At 35.3% G+C, this 20927-nt stretch overlaps 1 protein-coding gene across 1 annotated transcript in view; it reads left to right on the plus strand.

Annotated features, from left to right (window-relative positions):
- Positions 1 to 20927, plus strand: part of vwa8 (von Willebrand factor A domain containing 8) — a 482517-nt gene that overhangs the window by 202821 nt on the left and 258769 nt on the right. Inside the window, exons 13-18 of the mRNA XM_039745289.1 lie at positions 2537 to 2697; positions 2789 to 2902; positions 14783 to 14951; positions 15735 to 15812; positions 17489 to 17604; positions 19106 to 19212. Of these exons, the coding sequence (XP_039601223.1) occupies positions 2537 to 2697; positions 2789 to 2902; positions 14783 to 14951; positions 15735 to 15812; positions 17489 to 17604; positions 19106 to 19212 (745 nt within the window). The remainder of the gene's footprint in view (positions 1 to 2536; positions 2698 to 2788; positions 2903 to 14782; positions 14952 to 15734; positions 15813 to 17488; positions 17605 to 19105; positions 19213 to 20927) is intronic.

Consider the following 20927-nt stretch of genomic DNA (forward strand, 5'->3'; position numbering starts at 1 on the left):
ACAACGATTCTACCAACTGTAAAAGCATTAAATGTATAGATTTGTGCTTTGTTCTTTTGCCTGTTCATACAGAAGGTCCTCTCTGTGCCTTACTCCACTGACCCTGGGTTAGAGCCACCTCTGAGAGAGTCAATGGTGAACATGCACCCAAGCAGATGGACCCCTAGCACGTCTTCTGGCCATTAAGTGTTCTATAAGTTCTGTGTATTCAAAATGGTAACCACAGAGCTACTTTTTATGTCGGCTTCTCCAGGTAGTGCCATTCTCCTCAGATGGGTCTCAACTACCTGAGGAGCTTGTCAGTCTCTGGGCAGGACCCATGTACACTATACCATTATTTCCATGGCACTTGTGTAGAGTATAATTATCAAGTCGTTGATGACAAAGAACAATTAAGGATAGTATTAATGTATGCCCATTTAAGAGATGCATATTATTTCAGTTAAATCAGTCTTTATCAGTACATTCAAAGTCAATAGTCATTTCATTTTTTAAAATTTTACTTTAACACGTCTGTGTCTCATATGCTGCGCCAATTTGATAATTAATACATTGACCTTGTTATCTTTTTGCCTTCTTTTGAAATTACCTTTTAGGAAGGCATTCAAATCAGGTTTTACTTGTGCAAATATTATTTTGTTAAAAGTTCATGTTTTAGGTCATTGTTTAAGTTTGAACTATGCCATTAATTTTTTTAAAATTCCTTTGTGTTGATTCTACATTAAATTTATGATTCAGTTTGTATTAACTTCATGATTCATGTTTTAATTTTATAATGACATGTTTTAATGCTAGATGCGATTAATTGTATACATTTATGAGATTAATTATTTTTTAATTGAGTCCTAGCCTTAATATATACACTACTGGTCAAAAGTTTTAGAACACCTTGGTTTTTTCAAATTTTTTTTTCAAATTTAATCAGTTGAAATGTAATGAATGACTTAGAATGATGAATGATGTAAGTAGTAAACTGATAGAGGTTTAAATTTAAAGTTTAGTTTGGCAAAAACTGAAAATTTAATATCAAAATATTACTAATGGGCCTTCTTCAGGGAACAACTAGTGTAGGTTACAACAGCAATTTAAGTAAATTAAACAATTTTCGCAGGTGTCTCAATTTCTGTTGATTACTTAAAAACCCTCTGTCTGTCTTAAAGCAGAGTTAGAACAGACTGTGTTACTGCACCCTCTGAATTACTACTTGGACAATATTCTTGTGATATTGGCAAGAAAATAGCAATTAAATGAAATGTGGCAGAGCATTATTACCCTTAGAAGTATGGGCCTTTCATTTAAAGAAAATGCAAAAAAATCAAAGTGACAGTGAGTATCGTGTCCTACACAATCCAGTGGCATCCTACACAATCCAATAACATTTGGAAACTGGAATCAACGCTGTTACGAAGAGATTTGGCAGACCTAAATTCATAAACCAATTAGAAGAAAAATGTCTGAGGGTCCTGCGGTGGGCTGGCAACCTGCCCAGGGTATGTTTTCTGCCTTGCGCCCTGTGTTGGCTGGGATTGGCTCCAGCAGACCCCCGTGACCCTGTAGTTAGGATATAGCAGGTTGGATAATGGATGGATGGATTTCTGAGGGTCACCAGCTTGTGTGATAGGCACTTCAAGGCACAACAGGTTTGACAGAATGAGTGGCAGTAAGAAAACCATTCCTTAAAGGACAAAAACAGAGTCTTGAAATACTGACTGTTGACTACTGCAGACTGAACAAAGTCTCCTCTTCATAGAAGAAAATGAGACTTGCTTTTTTCAGCCACTGTTAAGCTGTTCGTGAAGCTGTTGTGCTCTGTGGTGCCTATCACAAAAATGTGGTTGCCCCAAAATTATGAAGCCACATTGGCTAAGACCTCTTTTCTAAAATGCACTAATTAAGAGAACTGGGCTTGTTGGTAAATTTAAAGTTTTACATTTTAGTACTAATTTTAGTTTATTTGAATGTGTTTCAGTGGAAATCTTCCTCATCTTACCTTAGTGTTTACTGTCAAGTGTTGTTTGCCTATTGATATTAGTAAATCTTTTTTTACTTTAAAGAAAAAAAGACTGTTTATTTTCATGTGTTGTATTGGCTCCAGCAGACCCCCGTGACCCTGTAGTTAGGATATAGCGGGTTGGATGATGGATGGATGTTTTTCATCTAAAGATAAAGCAAGATTTTATTGTATTTTGTTTTATTTCTGTCTTATTTTAACCTAAACCAATTTGTTAACACTTATTTCTAATCCTTAACTCATCTTCATTTGACGATTATAAAACATCTAAATCTAATCATTTGTAGAGTTTGTTGCTTTCCTGTAGATGTGAAGAATGAGTTAGCATATCTAAACAGTATTATCAATACCTTGAAAAATTTAATTTACTTTCAAAGTTAATTTTTCACAATGCACCATTCATTATTGCTTTTATCTTTGATCTAATATATTTTTTTACTTATGCATTGCTGGTATTGTCTTCATAGTAATTCTAAAGAAATTTCTATAAAATGGAAGGTTTTATGGGTTTTATAATGTTAACAGGATATGACAGCAAGAGATTTACTCCAGCAAAGGTACACTTTACCTAATGGAGACACGTCATGGAGACCCTCACCTTTGGTTACAGCAGCTCAGGAAGGCAAACTGGTTATACTCGATGGTATTCACAGAGTGAATCTGGGGACTCTCTCTGTATTGTCCAGGTCAGTCAGAAAATATATTACTTTTTACATTTGTTGAATTGACTATCATATTTAAGAATATTGTTTGAAATATGCATTTTCATTTTTACAGACTTATTCATGACAGAGAGTTAACACTATATGATGGAACTAGATTAATTCCAGCAGACCGGTACCAAACGTTAAAGGAGGTATATAAATTAACAGATGAAGATATGCAGAAAAGGTATATTTTTTTTTATTAAAAGCTATTTGTAGTAGCTGAGGTTATAAATTTAATTTTGATGGTTTGACTAATAAAGGGAAGGACACCCACATGCTGCATTTACAATAACATATACACAAAAATATATTTGTTGTGTTGTGATTGAAATCATGAGGTTACTGGCTATCAGCATGGTTGAGAAGTTTTGCTACAGAGATAAGCAAAGATAGTATGGCTTATTGCATTCATCAAGGTGATAAGCCATCCACCCTCCCACTTCCTATTTGTGGCACAGTTGTTATAGTTTCATTGGCATATTTAGGTGACTAGAGACCCTTAGGCTACATCTTCTGTATAAATGCTAATATTATTAGTAGTTAGCACTAGTTGACAAAGGACCTCGCCTGAATGAATTCATCCATTGGGAGATACAGTATGAATTATATTTTCATTGATAGGTGTACTGTATTAGTCTCATTGGTAGTGGAATTAGCACTGACATTGACTGAGAAACATCTCACAATTTTTATTGTAAGTGATAATTTCATTGAGCACACTTTTTCTACTTAGTTCAATTAATTTTGACCACATTGTTAAAGAAAGGTATGAAGGGGCTCCGTAATTTGCATTAACATATTTTTCAATATTTGGCCTGTGAGAAGAGTTAACTTAACTGATAACTTTAGGGATACTTATGAATATGCTAATTTCATTCAAAAAATAGTGCAAAATTTATTTTATCATGTTCATACCATTTATAGAGGCATTGGGCTTATTGTTTAGTTTATACAGATTTGCACAATATTTATTGTGAACTTTGACAACTAGGCACAATTAAACAGCACCCAGTTTCTTAAATGTTGATTTTTTTCCTTTGGTTTAAATTGTCAATACACAAATTCTACAGGTGATTATTTTGTTTTGAAGAACAAGGCTACACTGAAGTCTGGATCTGTAGCTTTGAATTGTTGCCAAAATGATCCATTGGTACCTGTTAACCTGCTTTAAACAGCAGTTTTTACCACTTAAGATTTTAACACTGAGTGTAAGTGTACTTAAATTAAAATAACTAGTCTGTACATATGTTTTCCTCTTGGTTCACTTGGTTTATATTTCAATTGTAAATTCACTGTATTCTTGTACTGAAAAATACATGTACACTATATATCAATAGATTTAGCCACTACTGCCAGAAAGCTCCCCTAATGTTATGCTTAATCTGTAAACACAATATAGTATAGTCATAAAAATACATGCAATTGCCTGTACATTTTATATTAGAACCTGTTATTCAGAATGGTTTTAACATTAAGTTTGATAAATGACATCTTTCTATTATAAAAAAAAAAAAAAGCTTGGAAGGAGACGATACGTGATTTTCTCTGTGACACTTTAATGTCCCGCGAGACAAGGCAGTGAGACAAAAGGACAGCTGCTGTACAGGCTTTTAAATGATCGCCGTGCAGCGTGACATGCAGAACATGCAGCAGCAGCAGCAAGACGGCAGCTGATCTGACCGCATCTCCTTAATGTGCGTTCAGCCTCCCCCCTAGTATTGCTTAAATTTCAATGTAAGATGTGGACTGAGTTTACTTGCTCTTTTAAGAAAGAAAATCTTAGAAGAATTTAAAAATCTTGTCCACTAAGTTGTTTTAGACATAATTTAATCCTGAAAGGTTTCAAAGTTATAGTTAATACATAATAATACATTGTTAATTATACACCTCTCAGGGCAGTGTGAATGATTTGTTTTAAAATTAAAAGTAGATTGCCATTCACAATTAACACTTTTTACAGGACACCAGGTTTCATAACATTTTTAATATATAGCCAAAATGGGGGTCACTTTGGTTGCTGCTGTAATGCTCAGAATCTGTAAACAGTGGCCAAGATACACATAAAAGATTTATTAAATAAACATTAGTGAGGGGATAAAGATACAAAATAGTATATACTAGTCGACGCCCACCGTAGCATACGGCGGTGTAAGAATGGGAACGGAAAACGGTGAGAAAGGAATTCAGAAATCAAGAAGAAATAAATACTTCTTGAAAGACGCAGTTGTTATTAGGTGTTTTGGTGGAGACGACAGATAGAGTCGAAAGATCTAACCCTATAAAAAACCACGTACAATTGACCGTGGCTGAAGACTGGCTGTTAGAATTATTGTGAAGAGTAAACAGCGTGTGGGCATGAGAAAGGCCGCACTTCTAAAATTCGATTATGTGAATAAAATGAATAGCAACCCCAAAAAGATGTTGTTGTAGAATGTCTCTAAGTAATTCCTGAAGCTTAATCCAAAAGACTCATACAACAATATCAGGTCTGTGCTCTGGTCTTTGGGTATCGGACAGTGCATGTAGAATTTCCGGCCAAGCACGATGACATGTGAAAATGATAAATAAATCAGGCTCTCCGAATTTACGTACTGTAACGTTTTGTTGCATGTATCTTGGACTTCCTGGAAATGTGGACGGTAATATGATCATTTTGCCTACACGTACATTGTTATTTTCACTATTTGCTTGCAGTGTGTCTGATAGTCTTTTGTATTGTTCCACACGCAGATCTTGTTGATGTAATCTGAGATAGTTGAGACGCGCGCCCTTTTAACATACGCATATACGACGTACTGTTGAAATAGTTTGCTGCTGGAGTGCAAAATACTAAATGTATTCCTCATTGCTAATATGTACGCGTAAAATTGGCATTCAGTAAGCCTCATTTGCTTGGCGGTTCTTTTATCGGGAACATGTTGTAAATCTTTGTGTCTCTGTAAGGGAATAAAAGTGGGTAAACCATAAGATCACAATTCATATTAAGCGTGGAAATCTATTTATAGGAGTTGCCTATGGGATAAATGCAAATGTCCCTTTCGGCAGGCAGTTCGCCATCTTCTGCAATGAAAATCGCTGCAACATTGATGTGACATGTCAGGGCATTGTATCGTCATAAATCCTGCCCAGGGTTTTCATTGAAAACCATTCGTACAGATGCTTTTGGATTGGACTGAGCAATTTCATGCATGTGTTTGTATGATTTAGCGAAGGGGTTGATGGTTCTGAGCATGGAATCTTGCTGGAGAAGTAAATTTTTGCTGCATGCAGAGTTTGCTTTATTTTGTAAGCGTACTAGCTACTTAGCTTGTTGAGAAATGCCGTGTCGGCTGTGTGTGGGCAGGACCGGTTTTGAAGAGGAGCCGCTGGCAGCGTGGGGAAGGCTTTGGAAGAGGACGAATAACAATTGAGAAATGCCGTGTCGGCTGCATGTGGGTGGGACAGGTTTTGAGGTGGAAGCAGGACGAACCAGAAGAGAAATATACATAAGAGATGCAGTATAAACCAACAAAATGTGAATTTTATCCAGTCTGCTAAATAAAGTGTCTCTCTCATTTGAGCAGCTTCCAAATCTGACATCCCATCTTTCTTTCTCTCTCTTTTTTTCATCTATCCTCTCTTCCTCCTTCTAGTTAATCCTTTACCTCTTACAGACTTCTCCCCAATCCAAGCGCAGTGAGTCTGTGGTCTTTAGGATTTTAGTTTTCTTTGAGACCCTTACTTGTTTTAGGACAGATCGGACTCCCAGCTTCTTATGCATCCCTATCTGATGTCCTTCCTGGACATCCCTTACAAACAGAGGGCATGCCATCCCTGGCAATGTACTTACTTTTTTGCTGGCATATCATTCCAATCAGTGCATACTTTTGAAGAGCTCTTCCTCCGTCTTGTTTAATCAACCTGCTGTGCTACTCATCTAAGATGGGTTGAAATGTAAATAATTGACTTAGATCTGGGCGTTAATGTTTGCAGTGCACCATGCAATGCATATATGTCTGTTATATGCCATTTGGTGTGGTATTTGAAAAGTAGTATTCAAGTTTTTGATATGCTGTCTCTGAGAATGACAAATGCAATGTGTTTTATTACTAAAATATTTGTGCCATTTTTTAGAATTATAGAGACATAGCAACCGAATGGACACTTAATCCTTTTATTATGGTGGACTGGTTGTACTAATTTAACTGTCTATAAAGTTAATTCTTGCCTAAAATAAATTTCATCACTCAGTAAATCACTTTTCCGTGGAAAAGGGACAATAATGTTTGTTTTTGAAGTTATTTAGAAGGCTGACAAAAACAGTATGTTTTAACAATAAGTTTTAATTCTAAAAGAAAGCTCTAATAAGCAGCAAAAATAAATTTAGTATTTGTTTGTACTGTATAGAGGTGCACATCATGTAGATCTTCTGTAGACTGAGTTGAATACCAAGCAGACTGCTGTTCCAAATATACTCTGCTTTACCACTAATTGTTACTGAATTGTATATAGGATTAAAGTTATTGATAGTCCTTATTTTAAAAACTAACATTTTTATAAAGGTTCTTGTGTGTTAAAAAACACAAATAATACATATCACTGACAGAATTGTGTGGTATAGTTTTATTTTTAATTGTAAGGCATAGCTCAGACTTCCTAACTACCATCCTATATGAAGTTCATAAAAAGTCCTTTCTGTGGCACTTCCAACTTTTCATCTTCAAGTGTAAATTTGACATTTTATTTCCTGTTTTACTTTCATAAATGTTTTAAATACTATTCCATTTGTCTTAACAAATAATGTTCTATTTCATTTGTTATTCTTTATTTAAAGGTTAAATGGAAGGGTAGTGCGCTGATCATCTTCCAAATTTTCTGACTTACAGTGGTGCTTGAAAGTTTGTGAACCCTTTAGAATTTTCTATATTTTTGCATAAATATGATCTAAAACCTCATCACATTCACTCAAGTCCTAAAAGTAGATAAAGAGAAACCAGTTAAACAAATGAGACAAAAATATTATACTTGATCATTTATTTATTAAGGAAAATGATTAAATATTACATATTTGTGAGTGGCAAAAGTATGTGAACCTTTGCTTTCAGTATCTGGTGTGACCCCCCTTTGTAGCAATAACTGCAACTAAACATTTCCGGTAACTTTTGATCATTCCTGCACACCGGCTTGGAGGAATTTTAACCCATTCCTCCGTACAGAACAGCTTCAACTCTGGGATGTTGGTGGGTTTCCTCACATTAACTGCTCGCTTCAGGTCCTTCCTCAACATTTCAATTGGATTAAGGTCAGGACTTTGTCTTGGCCATTCCAAAACATTAACTTTATTCTTCTTTAACCATTCATTGGTAGAACGACTTGTTTGCTTAGGGTCATTGTCTTGCTGTATGACCCACCTTCTCTTGAGATTCAGTTCATGGACAGATGTCCTGACATTTTTGCTTTAGAATTCTCTGATATAATTCAGAATTCATTGTTCCATCAATGAAGGCAAGCTGTCCTGGCCCAGATGCAGCAAAATAGGCCCAAATCATGATACTACCACCACCATGTTACACAGATGAGATAAGGTTCTTATGCTGGAATGCAGTGTTTTCCTTTCTCCAAACATAGCGCTTTTCATTTAAACCAAAAAGTTCTATTTTGGTCTCATCCGTCCACAAAACATTCTTCCAATAGCCTTCTGGTTTGTCTACATGATCTTTAGCAAACTGCAGACGAGCAGCAATTTTGTTTTGGAGAGCAGTGGCTTTCTCCTTGAAACCCTGCCATGCACACCATTGTTGTTCAGTGTTCTCCTGATGGTGGACTCATGAACATGAACATTAGCCAATGTGAGAGAGGCCTTCAGTTGCTTAGAAGTTACCCTGGGGTCCTTTGTGACCTTGCCAACTATTACACACCTTGCTCTTGGAGTGATCTTTGTTGGTCGACAACTCCTGGGGAGGGTAACAATGGTCTTGGCTTTCCTCCATTTGTACACAGTCTTTCTGACTGTGGATTGGTGAGTTTAAACTCTTTAGAGACGGTTTTGTAACCTTTTCCAGCCTGATGAGCATCAACAACTCTTTTTCTGAGGTCCTCAGAAATCTCCTTTGTTCGTGCCATGATACACTTCCACAAACATGTGTTGTGAAGAACAGACTTTGATAGATCCCTGTTCTTTAAATAACATAGGGTGCCCACTCACACCTGATTGTCATCCCATTGACTGAAAACACCTGACTAGAATTTCACCTTCAAACTAACTGCTAATCCTAGAGGTTCACATACTTTTTACTCACAAATATGTAATATTCGAACATTCTCTTCAATAAATAAATGACCAAGTATAATATTTTTCTCTCATTTGTTTAACTGGTTTCTCTTTATCTACTTTTAGGACTTGAGTGAAAATCTGATGATGTTTTAGGTCATATTTATGCAGAAATATAGAAAACTAGCCAACCCACGGCGTATCATACGCCGCATAATCAGGCCGGTTTTTTTATAATTTTTAAGCACAGGGAGAAAATTAACATTTGAAAAATCGGTAATGTAATAAATCAGCAAGAAAAGCAACATTGTAACAATGCACGGAACGAACCAACACACAATCGTCCGTGCGGCTCAGGCGCAGAGGGTGGAACGGGAGGAGAGGAGAAGGACGTCCACTCGTTCCCTCCGTCATGCTAGTCTGCTGATTTCTCATTCAGTATGCACTGCCTGCTCATGTGCCCACCTCCAACTCGTCACTCGAGTTGTTGTCGTCTTTATACAGTCCAGATGCACCTGTGACTCACGGAGATTTTTCATTGCTCTGTGCGGTTTTGGCTGCCTTTCTATATATAATCTACCAAGACAGCCGACCACGGTAGCAGCGAGGTGGGAGGGGGGTGTGAACAAACTGCAGGAGCATCTAAGAAGACGCATGTTTGCTGCAGATGCGAATTGCTGTATGTAGCGTGTAAAACAGTTTGCTATGGTGCACGCGGTCATACGTTGTAACCGAAAACTTGGTTTTTAAAGACTGCTCACTTCATTGTGTATATGACTGTAGGTGAATGAAAAGATGCAACTCTGGAGAGGGCAACATACAATACAGCATTTTACACGCTGCATACAGCGATTTACATCCGTGACAAACATGCCTCTTCTTAGATAGTCCTGTCGCGTCCACCCTTGTTCTCGAAGCATACACACCGCCTTGTCATATGGTGCCTCTGTGTGAACCGGTCAGGCACAGAGAAGGTCAGCTGCCGAGAGAGCGTATCGACTGTTGCAAGGCCTGCATTGGTGAAGCAGGTGAGACGGTAATGAAACAGAGGCACAGGGCTTATTGGTTTTTAAAGACTGCCTCCTTTATTGGGTTTTAACCAATGCACGGAACGAACAAACACACAATCGTCTGTGCAGCACTCAGGCGCGGAGGGTGGAACTGGAGGAGAGGAGAAGGACGTCCACTCCGCTCCCTCCGTCATGCTAGTCTGCTGATTTCTCGTTTAGTATACACTGCCTGCTCATGTGCCCACCTCCAACTCATCACTTGAGTCATTGTCGTCTTTGTACTGTCCAGATGCACTTGTGACTCACGTAGACTTTTCATTGCTCTGTGCGGTTTTGGCTGCCTTTCTATATATAATCCACCAAGACACCCGACCACGGTGGTAGCGAGGTGGGAAGGGTGTGTGTACAGGTGCAGGAGCATCTAAGAAGACGCATGTTTGTCGCGGATGTGAATTGCTGTATGTAGCGTGTAAAACAGTTTGCTATGATGCACGCGGTCGTGCGTCGTAACCGAAAACTTGATTTTTAAAGACTGCTCACTTCATTGTGTTTTAACCTCAGTTGTAAAGGAATGTTTTAAGGATCCCATGGGATACCCCTGGCAAACAGTTTTACACACTGCATATGGCGATTCACCTCCGCGAGAAACATGCCTCTATGAACAGTCAACGTGGGTCAGAGCTGCATGTGACCTCTACGACAGACGAATATAAATGACGCCGGCTTTTCTGTGTCGTCGCGTCCAAGTTGGTGGGCGTGGCTCTGTGAGTTGTCGTCGTATCCAATGGTCTTGGAGTTGGTGGACGTGGCTTCTTCCTGCGTGTGCCATAGGTGTCTCACTTGCCGGCGGCTTAGTGAATCCATGCCGCTTCCGGTGTGCTTTCCATGGTTGTCTTGCCTTAGTGAATTATATATATAGATTCTAAAGGGTTCACAAACTTTCAAGCACCACTGTATGTGTATTATTCTGTACATATAACTGATATTAAACCAATGCTCGATAGTTTCAATTAAGTACTAGGGTGTTGTACTGTGTTAGCCATTATAGATGTAATGAGAAGTCAAGCAATTATTGGCTAACTAAAAAGATTACAATATACAAGCTTTCAAGGCAACTCAAACCCCTTCTTCAGGCAAGATGTAATCAATTCAATCAATCAATTATATCTTGCCTGAAGAATGGGTCTGAGTTGCCTAGAAAGCTTGCATATTGCAATATTTTTAGTTAGCCAATAAAAGGTGTCATTTTGCTTGGTAAGTAATATGGAATGTACAAACCGGATTCCAAAAAAGTTGGGACACTATACAAATCGTGAATAAAAACTGAATGCAATGATGTGGAGGTGCCAACTTCTAATATTTTATTCAGAATAGAACATAAATCACGGAACAAAAGTTTAAACTGAGAAAATGTATCATTTTAAGGGAAAAATATGTTGATTCAGAATTTCATGGTGTCAACAAATCCCAAAAAAGTTGGGACAAGGCCATTTTCACCACTGTGTGGCATCTCCCCTTCTTCTTACAACACTCAACAGACGTCTGGGGACCGAGGAGACCAGTTTCTCAAGTTTAGAAATAGGAATGCTCTCCCATTCTTGTCTAATACAGGCCTCTAACTGTTCAATCGTCTTGGGCCTACTTTGTCGCACCTTCCTCTTTATGATGTGCCAAATGTTCTCTATAGGTGAAAGATCTGGACTGCAGACTGGCCATTTCAGTACCCGGACCCTTCTCCTACGCAGCCATGATGTTTTGATTGATGCAGAATGTGGTCTGGCATTATCTTGTTGAAAAATGCAGGGTCTTCCCTGAAAGAGATGACGTCTGGATGGGAGCATATGTTGTTCTAGAACCTGAGTATATTTTTCTGCATTGATGGTGCCTTTCCAGACATGCAAGCTGCCCATGCCACACGCACTCATGCAACCCCATACCATCAGAGATGCAGGCTTCTGAACTGAGCGTTGATAACAACTTGGGTTGTCCTTTATCAACTCGGCACGATGTTGCTAAGCAGACTGATTAACCACATTTATAAGCACACAATACCTACTGCCACATTCAAGAACTACACTCTACTCCCATTCTATTGACTGATTATTGGAATATTCTGTCCCCGGTTGTATATGTATGTATAAATGTCCATTATATATAAACTGTTATATTTGTGTACGCTCGGAAGTTTGAAACTTAAAAAAGATGTGTTATGATATATGTCTTTGTAACTATGAAGGGCAATCAATATAATGAATACCAACTGCTAGTTAAAAATTACTTCTTCAACAGTAACACAGGAACACAAATAGAAAGTAGTTAAATAAATTTCACACAAAACTTTTTCACAAAGTTGACTATAGGTACATAGCATAAGTTACCAAGGATTGTAGTACATTTGTAGCACTTTGGGGATTTTGGAGAAATCATGTAAATAGATTCAGCTAGCTTTGCTGGACTCACTGACCTGTTCTTGTCACAGTTATGTTCTAACTCACAAACTATAGAGTTCTGTGACCTAAACTAGTCACATGGAAAATTGTGTAAAGTCACTTGAAGTGGTCCTTAAAAGCTTGTGTATTGTTGGAATTCCAGAAGCTGAAAAGAAAAAAATTCTGCTGTATTTATTGGCTTCTCCGAAACATGGTTTGAGTAAAAGACAGAGTAGTTTCCTCATCTAACAACTGATTTAGTTCAAAAGATAGCTGCCTTTACTGGCATTTATGGAAAGATTTGAGAAGATAAATTTTAAAATACTGTAGATTTTTAGTGCATCCATACGTGAATTAAGTCTTGGATAAGTGATTGACAGAGGGACACATTAGTTTAAATTATTTCAGATTGCTTAAGCAATCTTTGGGGATTTTTCTAACAGCCACATAAACAGAGTTGCTGTTATTTTGTTAATTTTTATGGTTGAGCTTTTTTGTCTTTACTTAATTTACTTTGTTCAGTGTCACTCTTTGCAGGCTGAAGTAAGTATTTGATATGTTCACTTTTTTTTAACTTTTAGGCCTTTGCTTCCTTATTGTCCATGCTCGGTAATGCTAGCACTAGGTTGCAGAGAATGATTAACTCTCCTTTTTAGTATACTGTTTATACTGCAAAGAGGTGGCTAAGCATAGGTCAGAAGATAGGGGTGCTTTGGAGAAACTGGAACAAAAAACAGTTTCAAATTACTTCAGAAACAAAATCCATTAGGGCTAAACTATAAACAAAATCAAAACAAGAACCACCAAGAGTAATTACCAGAACTACAAGAATTTTACCAGAACCAAAATGCTAAAACTATAAACCAAATTGAGCTGTATGAAGTTATGAGTTATTAACCACAATTTTACATCTTGACTTACAATACACGTTATATGGAGACTGTTACTGAATAAGAAACTGACAAATATTAAGGAGAAGAAAGCAAAAATTGCCTTTCATCTGTATTTGCGTGATGCTTCTCCATAAAGCCTTTCTGTTTTTGAAAGCACCTCTCTCAGTGTGCCTCATCCACCTTTTCATCTCTTTGTGCATCTCACACTCTCACTTCCTCATTTGTTGCATAACCTAAGCCAAACTGACCAATCATACGAAAGACAAACTAACCAATCAGATTGCTCAGAGGGACTGAACACACAGACCATTGTGATGTAGCAATATTTTATTTATTATTACAATTTGTCTAAAGTTCTGCGGCCATTCATTGTGAAAAATTGATGATATCAGTAAAGGGGTGAATACCTTTTCTCAGCACTCTGTATATCTATTTTATAGAGTCAGAGAAACAATCTCTATCCCAAAAGGGGTTGAAGAAAGTTACTGCAGCAAACATACAACAAAGAACAAAAAAAAAAAAAAACTACTGAAAGTTACTGAGATTCCTCTGAGCTATTAGGCAGCAAAACATAACATTGTTTCAGGTTTAGACAGAGAAGACTTGTATCTTTGCGAGGCAAGTAGCTTTTAGTGGGCCCGAAAGACCAAACCTTCTACTGTTGCTGCAGAGTCCTTCATTCAGTTGTCCCCATTGCATAGGGAAGCTGTTTCTAAAATCCAGACATGATTCTAATGCTTGACCCTATAGTGGTAAGGCAGTTTCAGTATTTTTTAGCAATTTCTAACTCCTTATACACAAGAACACAACAATTTTCTGTCCTTGAACACAAGAACAAAACCTGTTAAAGGCTGTTCATAATTGCAACCGAATTTTGTTTTTCTGTTAGTTGCTTTGTTTGCTTAAATTCTCCCTTGTGTTTTCTGAAATTAAATGGTTTTTTTTCTCAGAAATTTGGTCTCCTTGGCTTTACTTCAGGAATAGGGGGATTTCAGGATAATGCTTTCTTTCTTACAATAAGTGATATAATGAAACAAGCCCCATCCTGTTGTGGTTTCAGGGCATGACATGATGTCTGTTCTTGACTAAACTGGTTATTCGTGGTTTTGAGGGGCAGAAAAAAATGTTGGTCAACACAGTTTCCCAGCAAGTGCAGTAAATGGTGAAATGATAGGAAAAAGTTTAAATACAGATTTTATAAGAAAAGAGGTATAAGAGATAACAATTGAAGGGTGTGAAGGAAATAACATGAACAGAACAAAGATAAAGCAAGAACAGACTGTGGCTGTGTGAATGATTGAAGTAAAATGAAATATGGTGTAATCATTGTGAATCACATCTTAGAGGTAATTTTTGACATTAACATAAAAACCAACTATAGTCAGTTCAGTAGAAATATGTTCTTGTTGTATTTAATTTTCATACAGTTACTTTACTTGTTTATTTAATTCTTAATTCACTTCTATGCTGGGTTATTTTCAGATCTGTCTTTCCAGTGCATCCTTCATTCCGTATCATAGCTCTGGCAGAACCACCTGTAATTGGAAGCAGCACCCAGCAGTGGCTAAGTCCTGAGATGCTTACCATGTTCCTGTTCCACAGTGTTAAGCCTCTAACCATGAAAGAAGAAAAAGAAATTATTAATGGAATGGTGGGCATCAGTTCTATTTAATATTAGAATAAATGTTTTAACTGTGAATTACCTAGCTTTTTTGCATGCTTCTTAAATACATTTGATTATTCCATACTGTTTTATGCCATTTGAATTATTTGTTCACAGCATAGGTGTCTGTTGTTTGTTAGGTTATTGGATTGAAATTATAATCTGTAGTCATTAAGTTAACTTTATTATTATATTCATGGCAATATGAAGTGTTAGCATTTTTAGCAATTAAAGAGAGGGTTTCCTAAAATGTCTTTTCTTATGCAAATCTTTAACATACTGTATATTTTTGTAATTGAAATACCTGCAAAATATAATTATCTTCTGAGTGAAGGTGGAAGTGTGACAATGTGCTGTGAACATTTATTACTTTATGCAGTATCATCAATAGGTCAGTAAAGATTTGGTCAAATGGAACTTCAGAGAATAATGTATCAAAAACAGCAAACAAGAAAAATAAAATAAATTAAAAAACATATGCTGAATACCTGATAATATTTAAAACTCAAGTAAATGTATAGTAAATTGTTTATGTTATTGTTTACATGGTTGATTGATGTCATTACTCACTTCAAATTAGTCCTTTGAAGTTTGTAAACCATGAGCCATAACTAGTAGTTTATTTTTACCCATTGTTTTATGACTGCAATAGCCTTTACTTTGTAATATTTGTTGCCAATGTATGCTGCTCTTAATAAAACATATGCTTAACCAAATTTTTCACAGTGTAGAGTAGACATCTTCATTTTTAACGTTTGTTATTCTTTTTAGACTCCAAATGTCTCTGAAGATACAGTTGAAAAATTATTGAATTTAACACATAAACTTCGTCAAACAAAGGACTCAACGGTCAGTAATGTTTTAATAACTGATATATTGTGCAGAAATGTTAATGGTAATGTTAATAATATTTATTTTATTTCTATTGCACATTTTCAAGCACAGTATGTTGCTGAAAGTGCTTTACAAAAGAAAAACATTAAAATTAGATAAAGGTAATAATTTAATTTAATTTACATTACACATCAATTTCCTAAAGCCAATTATTTTAGTCCATGATAGTGGGGAATTTTCTGACAACATTGGCCACAAAACAGAAATTAGGCTTATACTGTGTTTGATGCCAGTGCATCATAGGACACAATCATTTATGTAAACTTATTCATATAGTGACAATTTAGATTCACCAGTTAACCTAAAATATTTATAATTGGAATGCGGTCAACACATGAAATATCTGGATGCAGTCCACACCAATACAGGGAGAGCTCACATACTCCACACAGACAATAAGCCCTGAACAAATGTTCTGACTCATGTTCAGTTTATTTATTTGAATTTCTGAAATTGCAGTATTCGTTTTCTTTAAGCCGTATGGTGGCATTTGACTCGAGAGACCAGGATTTTCAATCTTACTTTGGGCACTATCACTATGGAGTTTGCATGTTTTCCCCATATGTTTTTGTTCTTTTTGGATGTATTCTGGTTTCTTACCATGTTCAACAGACTGAAGTGTTAGACTAATTGATATTCTAAATCAACGAAATTTTAGTGAATGTGGTTGTGTGCTTTAATGAACTTCAAAAATAAATGGCATTCCATTCAGAAGTGATTCCTTCTTTGTGTTTGTTGGATGTTGCTAGTGTAGGCTTCATCTTATGTCACCCTGTAATGGAACAAACAGAAAATGGGTATCTGAATTTATATTGTTATAAGATAAGAGAAATATAAACATTAATTTTACAGAATTTGTATACATTTGGTCAGCTGTATTAATCTTGTTTTAAAACTTTCTATTAAAATTACTTTAAAATGCAGTGTTATCAAAAGTACCAATTTTTTGGTTGTGATATTTCTGTGTAATTTGTTGGGTTTCAAATAAATCCTTGGGATTCCACAGCCAAGCACATGTACTGACAAATCTGATAAAATAAAATTATTACAGATAACTGCTGTTACCATTCTAAAATGTGATATATTACAATTTATTCTGTACTTGAGTTTTGAATAAACACAACATTTTAGTGCTATATGAAGAAATGGAATAACTAAGATAAGCGAAAATAAAAGTTTTTTTTCCTTCGACATCAGTAATAATTTAAACAAAAGTATATTCTGAAATATGATTTTCTTATGAACATGTAACTGCATTTAAATAAATGATATATATCTTTGGGAAATGATCTGCTTGTAGCCCCAGTTTGCAGCATGTAGGCCCATATAAAAAACAAATATCTGTTTCTTATATTTATTGTAAAGCAAAGTTTTGTGGGAAACCACAATACGGTTTACAATATCTAAAAGTGTGATTTAATACTGTTAGTATTGTATACATGAAAATGTACATCTTACATGCAACATACTGTAATTCAAGGCATCCACAACCATGCATTTATTATAGTAATCATTGAATACATTTTAAATCACATTATCATTTTGCTTAAGGTATAAGAGGTTCACTAGAGAGCCATTGTAATATGTTGTTAATATTGATTCATATCATATTTTTTTTATTTTTTGCACAGGCTCAGTCATTAGCCTCTTCTCTGTCTACAAGGCAGCTGCTTAGAATTTGCCATCGTCTTTCACAGTACCCAGAGGAGAACATTGCACATGCAATTAACAAAGCTTGTCTCTCCAGGTAAATAAATGCAGGCTTATTATAATGTGCTGAAGTTAGTCATTTAGGATGTCCTCTCTTGACATCACAGCTTTGTACTGTATCTCTTTGTCCTGTTCTTGATTAGTTTCTGTATATTAATAATTATGTTGTAATCAAACCAATGGTAGTCATAAAAGGTGGGTGTTATTTACTCAATTCTTGTTTTCTGCTGCTTGTTAGTGATGTTGCCAGCTTTTTCTTGTCATAGCAATACATAATAAAGCAGCTGTTGTTGTTACATGCATTTGTTCATGTATCATTTTGCAGCACTACAGCAGTCAAACATCTTATAAAAAGATTTTAATTTAGAGAATGTTTGAATGTTCTTCATAAAAGAAACTTAATAAAAGTCTAAAGGAGAATTTCTGATCTCAAATAAATCAAAGTGATTTCTGGAAATAAGCTAGTATTGTTTGACTTTGGTTTTGTCCTTTCACTTTTGATATATAATAGTCATTATTTAGTATTTAACCTTTGACTGTCTTTGAGTAGAACTCTGTCTTTTTTAATCTCTGCACTTACAAACATTTATTGTGAAAGATATTTTAGTTTTATAGAAAGAGCTATATTATAGAAAGAGCTATATGGTCACAGATACTCCCAGTAAAAAATGTAAATTTTATTCTTTAAATTAAAATTTACAATAAACCAATTTTATTCAAATTAACAGGGTTCTAGCAGGATTATGGTAAACATCTCATATTATTGTGACCAGTTCATCCATTCAAAAGTTATGTCTTCCAATCTTTTTACTGCTTGAACATATTCTCTGCTGTTACACGTGTTAGCTCAGTGTTTCACAGGAAGATGATTGCCGCCATTGATCCAGTTACAAGACAGATGTTAAGGTACAACTTTCTGTTGACAGCAGCGTCTGTGCTGTCATTAGCAAGCACAAAAACAAAGGCACGGCTTATTATTGCAGCCCTCAGTGAATGACTTGTTCTTGATTTTAGCAGTTTGCTGCCCTTTGTTTCATTTTTTTGTTTTGCTAATAATGATTCATACCCTTTCTTAAGCTTGCTTTTACATTGCTATGAGCAAGCATACTGTTGTAGAACCTACTTATCAGAGTAGATTTTTGCGTCATGTATTTTGTGTCATAATTCCTCATTGCTTCAGAATTTTATCAGGCCAATTTTATGTGTATGTTCATTTTTAGTATGACATTATGGTATTTAAAGGGATAAATAGCAGTATACCACAGTCTAAGATCCTACACTGTTTATATTTCCATTGCTTTCATTGTCATTTTTCACAAGTAGGACACCCATAAGATTTGTTTGTACTGTACAGCTGTTTGTTGTATGTTTAGACCTTTATTTTAAAACGATGTTAATCGTCTTTTGATTTTATAAGAAAATGATGAAAAAAAATGTTGTTTAAAATACTCCCTGTACATTTGGAATTGTGTGTTACTTATAATGATTAAACATCTCACAGAACAGTAATATTACTTTTGTTTTCTACTTTACCACAGATTTTTACCAAACCTGGCAAGGTCTGCTTTGCAAAAAAATTTGTTGGACTCTAGAATTGAGGAGACTGCAGAAAGATTATCTAAACAAGAAGAACTGCATTCCTCTCGTAAGTCTTTCTTATTGATAACATTGGAAGTCTTCAGGTTTTAAAATTAACCGTTTTCATTAATTTACCTTTTTTTTTATAACATCCTTATTGAAATTTCATGCATATGTCCCTTGGTTAGACAGAAATTTTCATTCTCATTTTAAGTTATTTTGAAGCACAGTTGTCAGGAGGATTAAGTGATCCCATATGCTTAATATCTTAACTCCAGGCTTTGGTCTCCAAATTTGTTTTTTTTTTAAATACACAATCCGTTTTTTAACAGATGTGTACTGCTTACTATCATTGTCCTTGTGTTGAAATATTCACAGAGGTCTCACCCCCTAGCCTTTGAAATAGTCAATGTAATATTAGGAGAAGAAGTGCTACACATAATAAAGATTAGATAAAAGTGTATGAAACTTGATCTTAGAACAAGCATTATTTAGTAAGTTTTAAAGCTTTCCTTTGTAATGGGACCCCAGTATTCATAAGCTCCATTATAAAACATAAGAGTGGGCTAGTTATTTTTTTAAATGTATAATTTATTCTTAATTTTGAGTACAGTTTAATGTGGAAAACTAATATATACTATAATTGTGAATAAATAACTTGACTTAACAAATACATATCTTATCATTTAATGATTCACAGTTTTGAAATACACATAGAACATTTCTTGACAAAAATGTTGGTTGTGTTTTTAACAAAGTATTGATGTTTTTAGTTCACATACTAATACAAAATAGGATAGTGATAAATGGAGGTTTGGTATTTGTTTCACCTTAATTAATGTGCCTGCACAATAATGGTAACCTATGTGCTATTATTTTAAAAGAAAAAGCAATTAATGAGAGAAATGTGCAGCTATATAGATGTTTTATTAGTACTGAAATATTTAGATAGTCCTTCTGGTGTAAATTTCTACATTTTGTCATATATAAATTTGTAAAGTCTAGTCGTGTATTTTCATGGATTGCAGTAGTATATAAAGGAGAGTCTCAAGAGAGGAGAAGAAAGAAAACAAACTTTGATGTTCCTTTCATGAAAGTGTTATTGTCATCCCTTAGAGCTAACCCTAGCTAAAGAGATAATTTGAAGCAGAATTTCTCCACAGCACTGTGAGAGTATGATGATTAAGTTCATGAAATGGCTAGTAGAGTTTAGTGTTCCTAAAAGTGTACTTGTACAGTTATTCCCTTCAAGAATATAATTACTTTATCACATGGAATATTGGGTGTTGCCTAACTTTTTTTACGTAGAAACAAAATAAATTGCAAAATGATTTCTTCTCTTGAGGTTCCTTTTTAAAATTAAGTTTTAGTTGAAGATATGGTAACATTCATTTGCAAAAACATACTGTATATTTCAATGTAGAATAAGACAATGCACACATACTTATTCCTTGCTTTGTTTAATAGAGTTGAAAAACTTTTTCATTTGATGAATGGGGTTTAATTTTAATTCTTATACATTTTTGAAACGAATGTAAAAATAGTCTGAACAGGCCAATATCTACTATGAGCTTTAATCGGGGTTATGAAGTCATTGAAGATAGGTTAACTCCAGACAGCCTAAATAAAAATTACTCCATTATAAAAATGATTTACATTTTAAAAATCCAGTCATATCTGTTGCTTTTTTAATGTTATTTTCTTAATCTCAGACATTCAAAGCAAATTGAAAAAATGGAGTAGGCAGATATGTAAAGGACAATTAATACTAGCTATGGCACA

This window comes from Polypterus senegalus, chromosome 2 (assembly GCF_016835505.1).
Source record: "Polypterus senegalus isolate Bchr_013 chromosome 2, ASM1683550v1, whole genome shotgun sequence".
In the NCBI taxonomy this organism is placed as follows: domain Eukaryota; kingdom Metazoa; phylum Chordata; class Cladistia; order Polypteriformes; family Polypteridae; genus Polypterus; species Polypterus senegalus.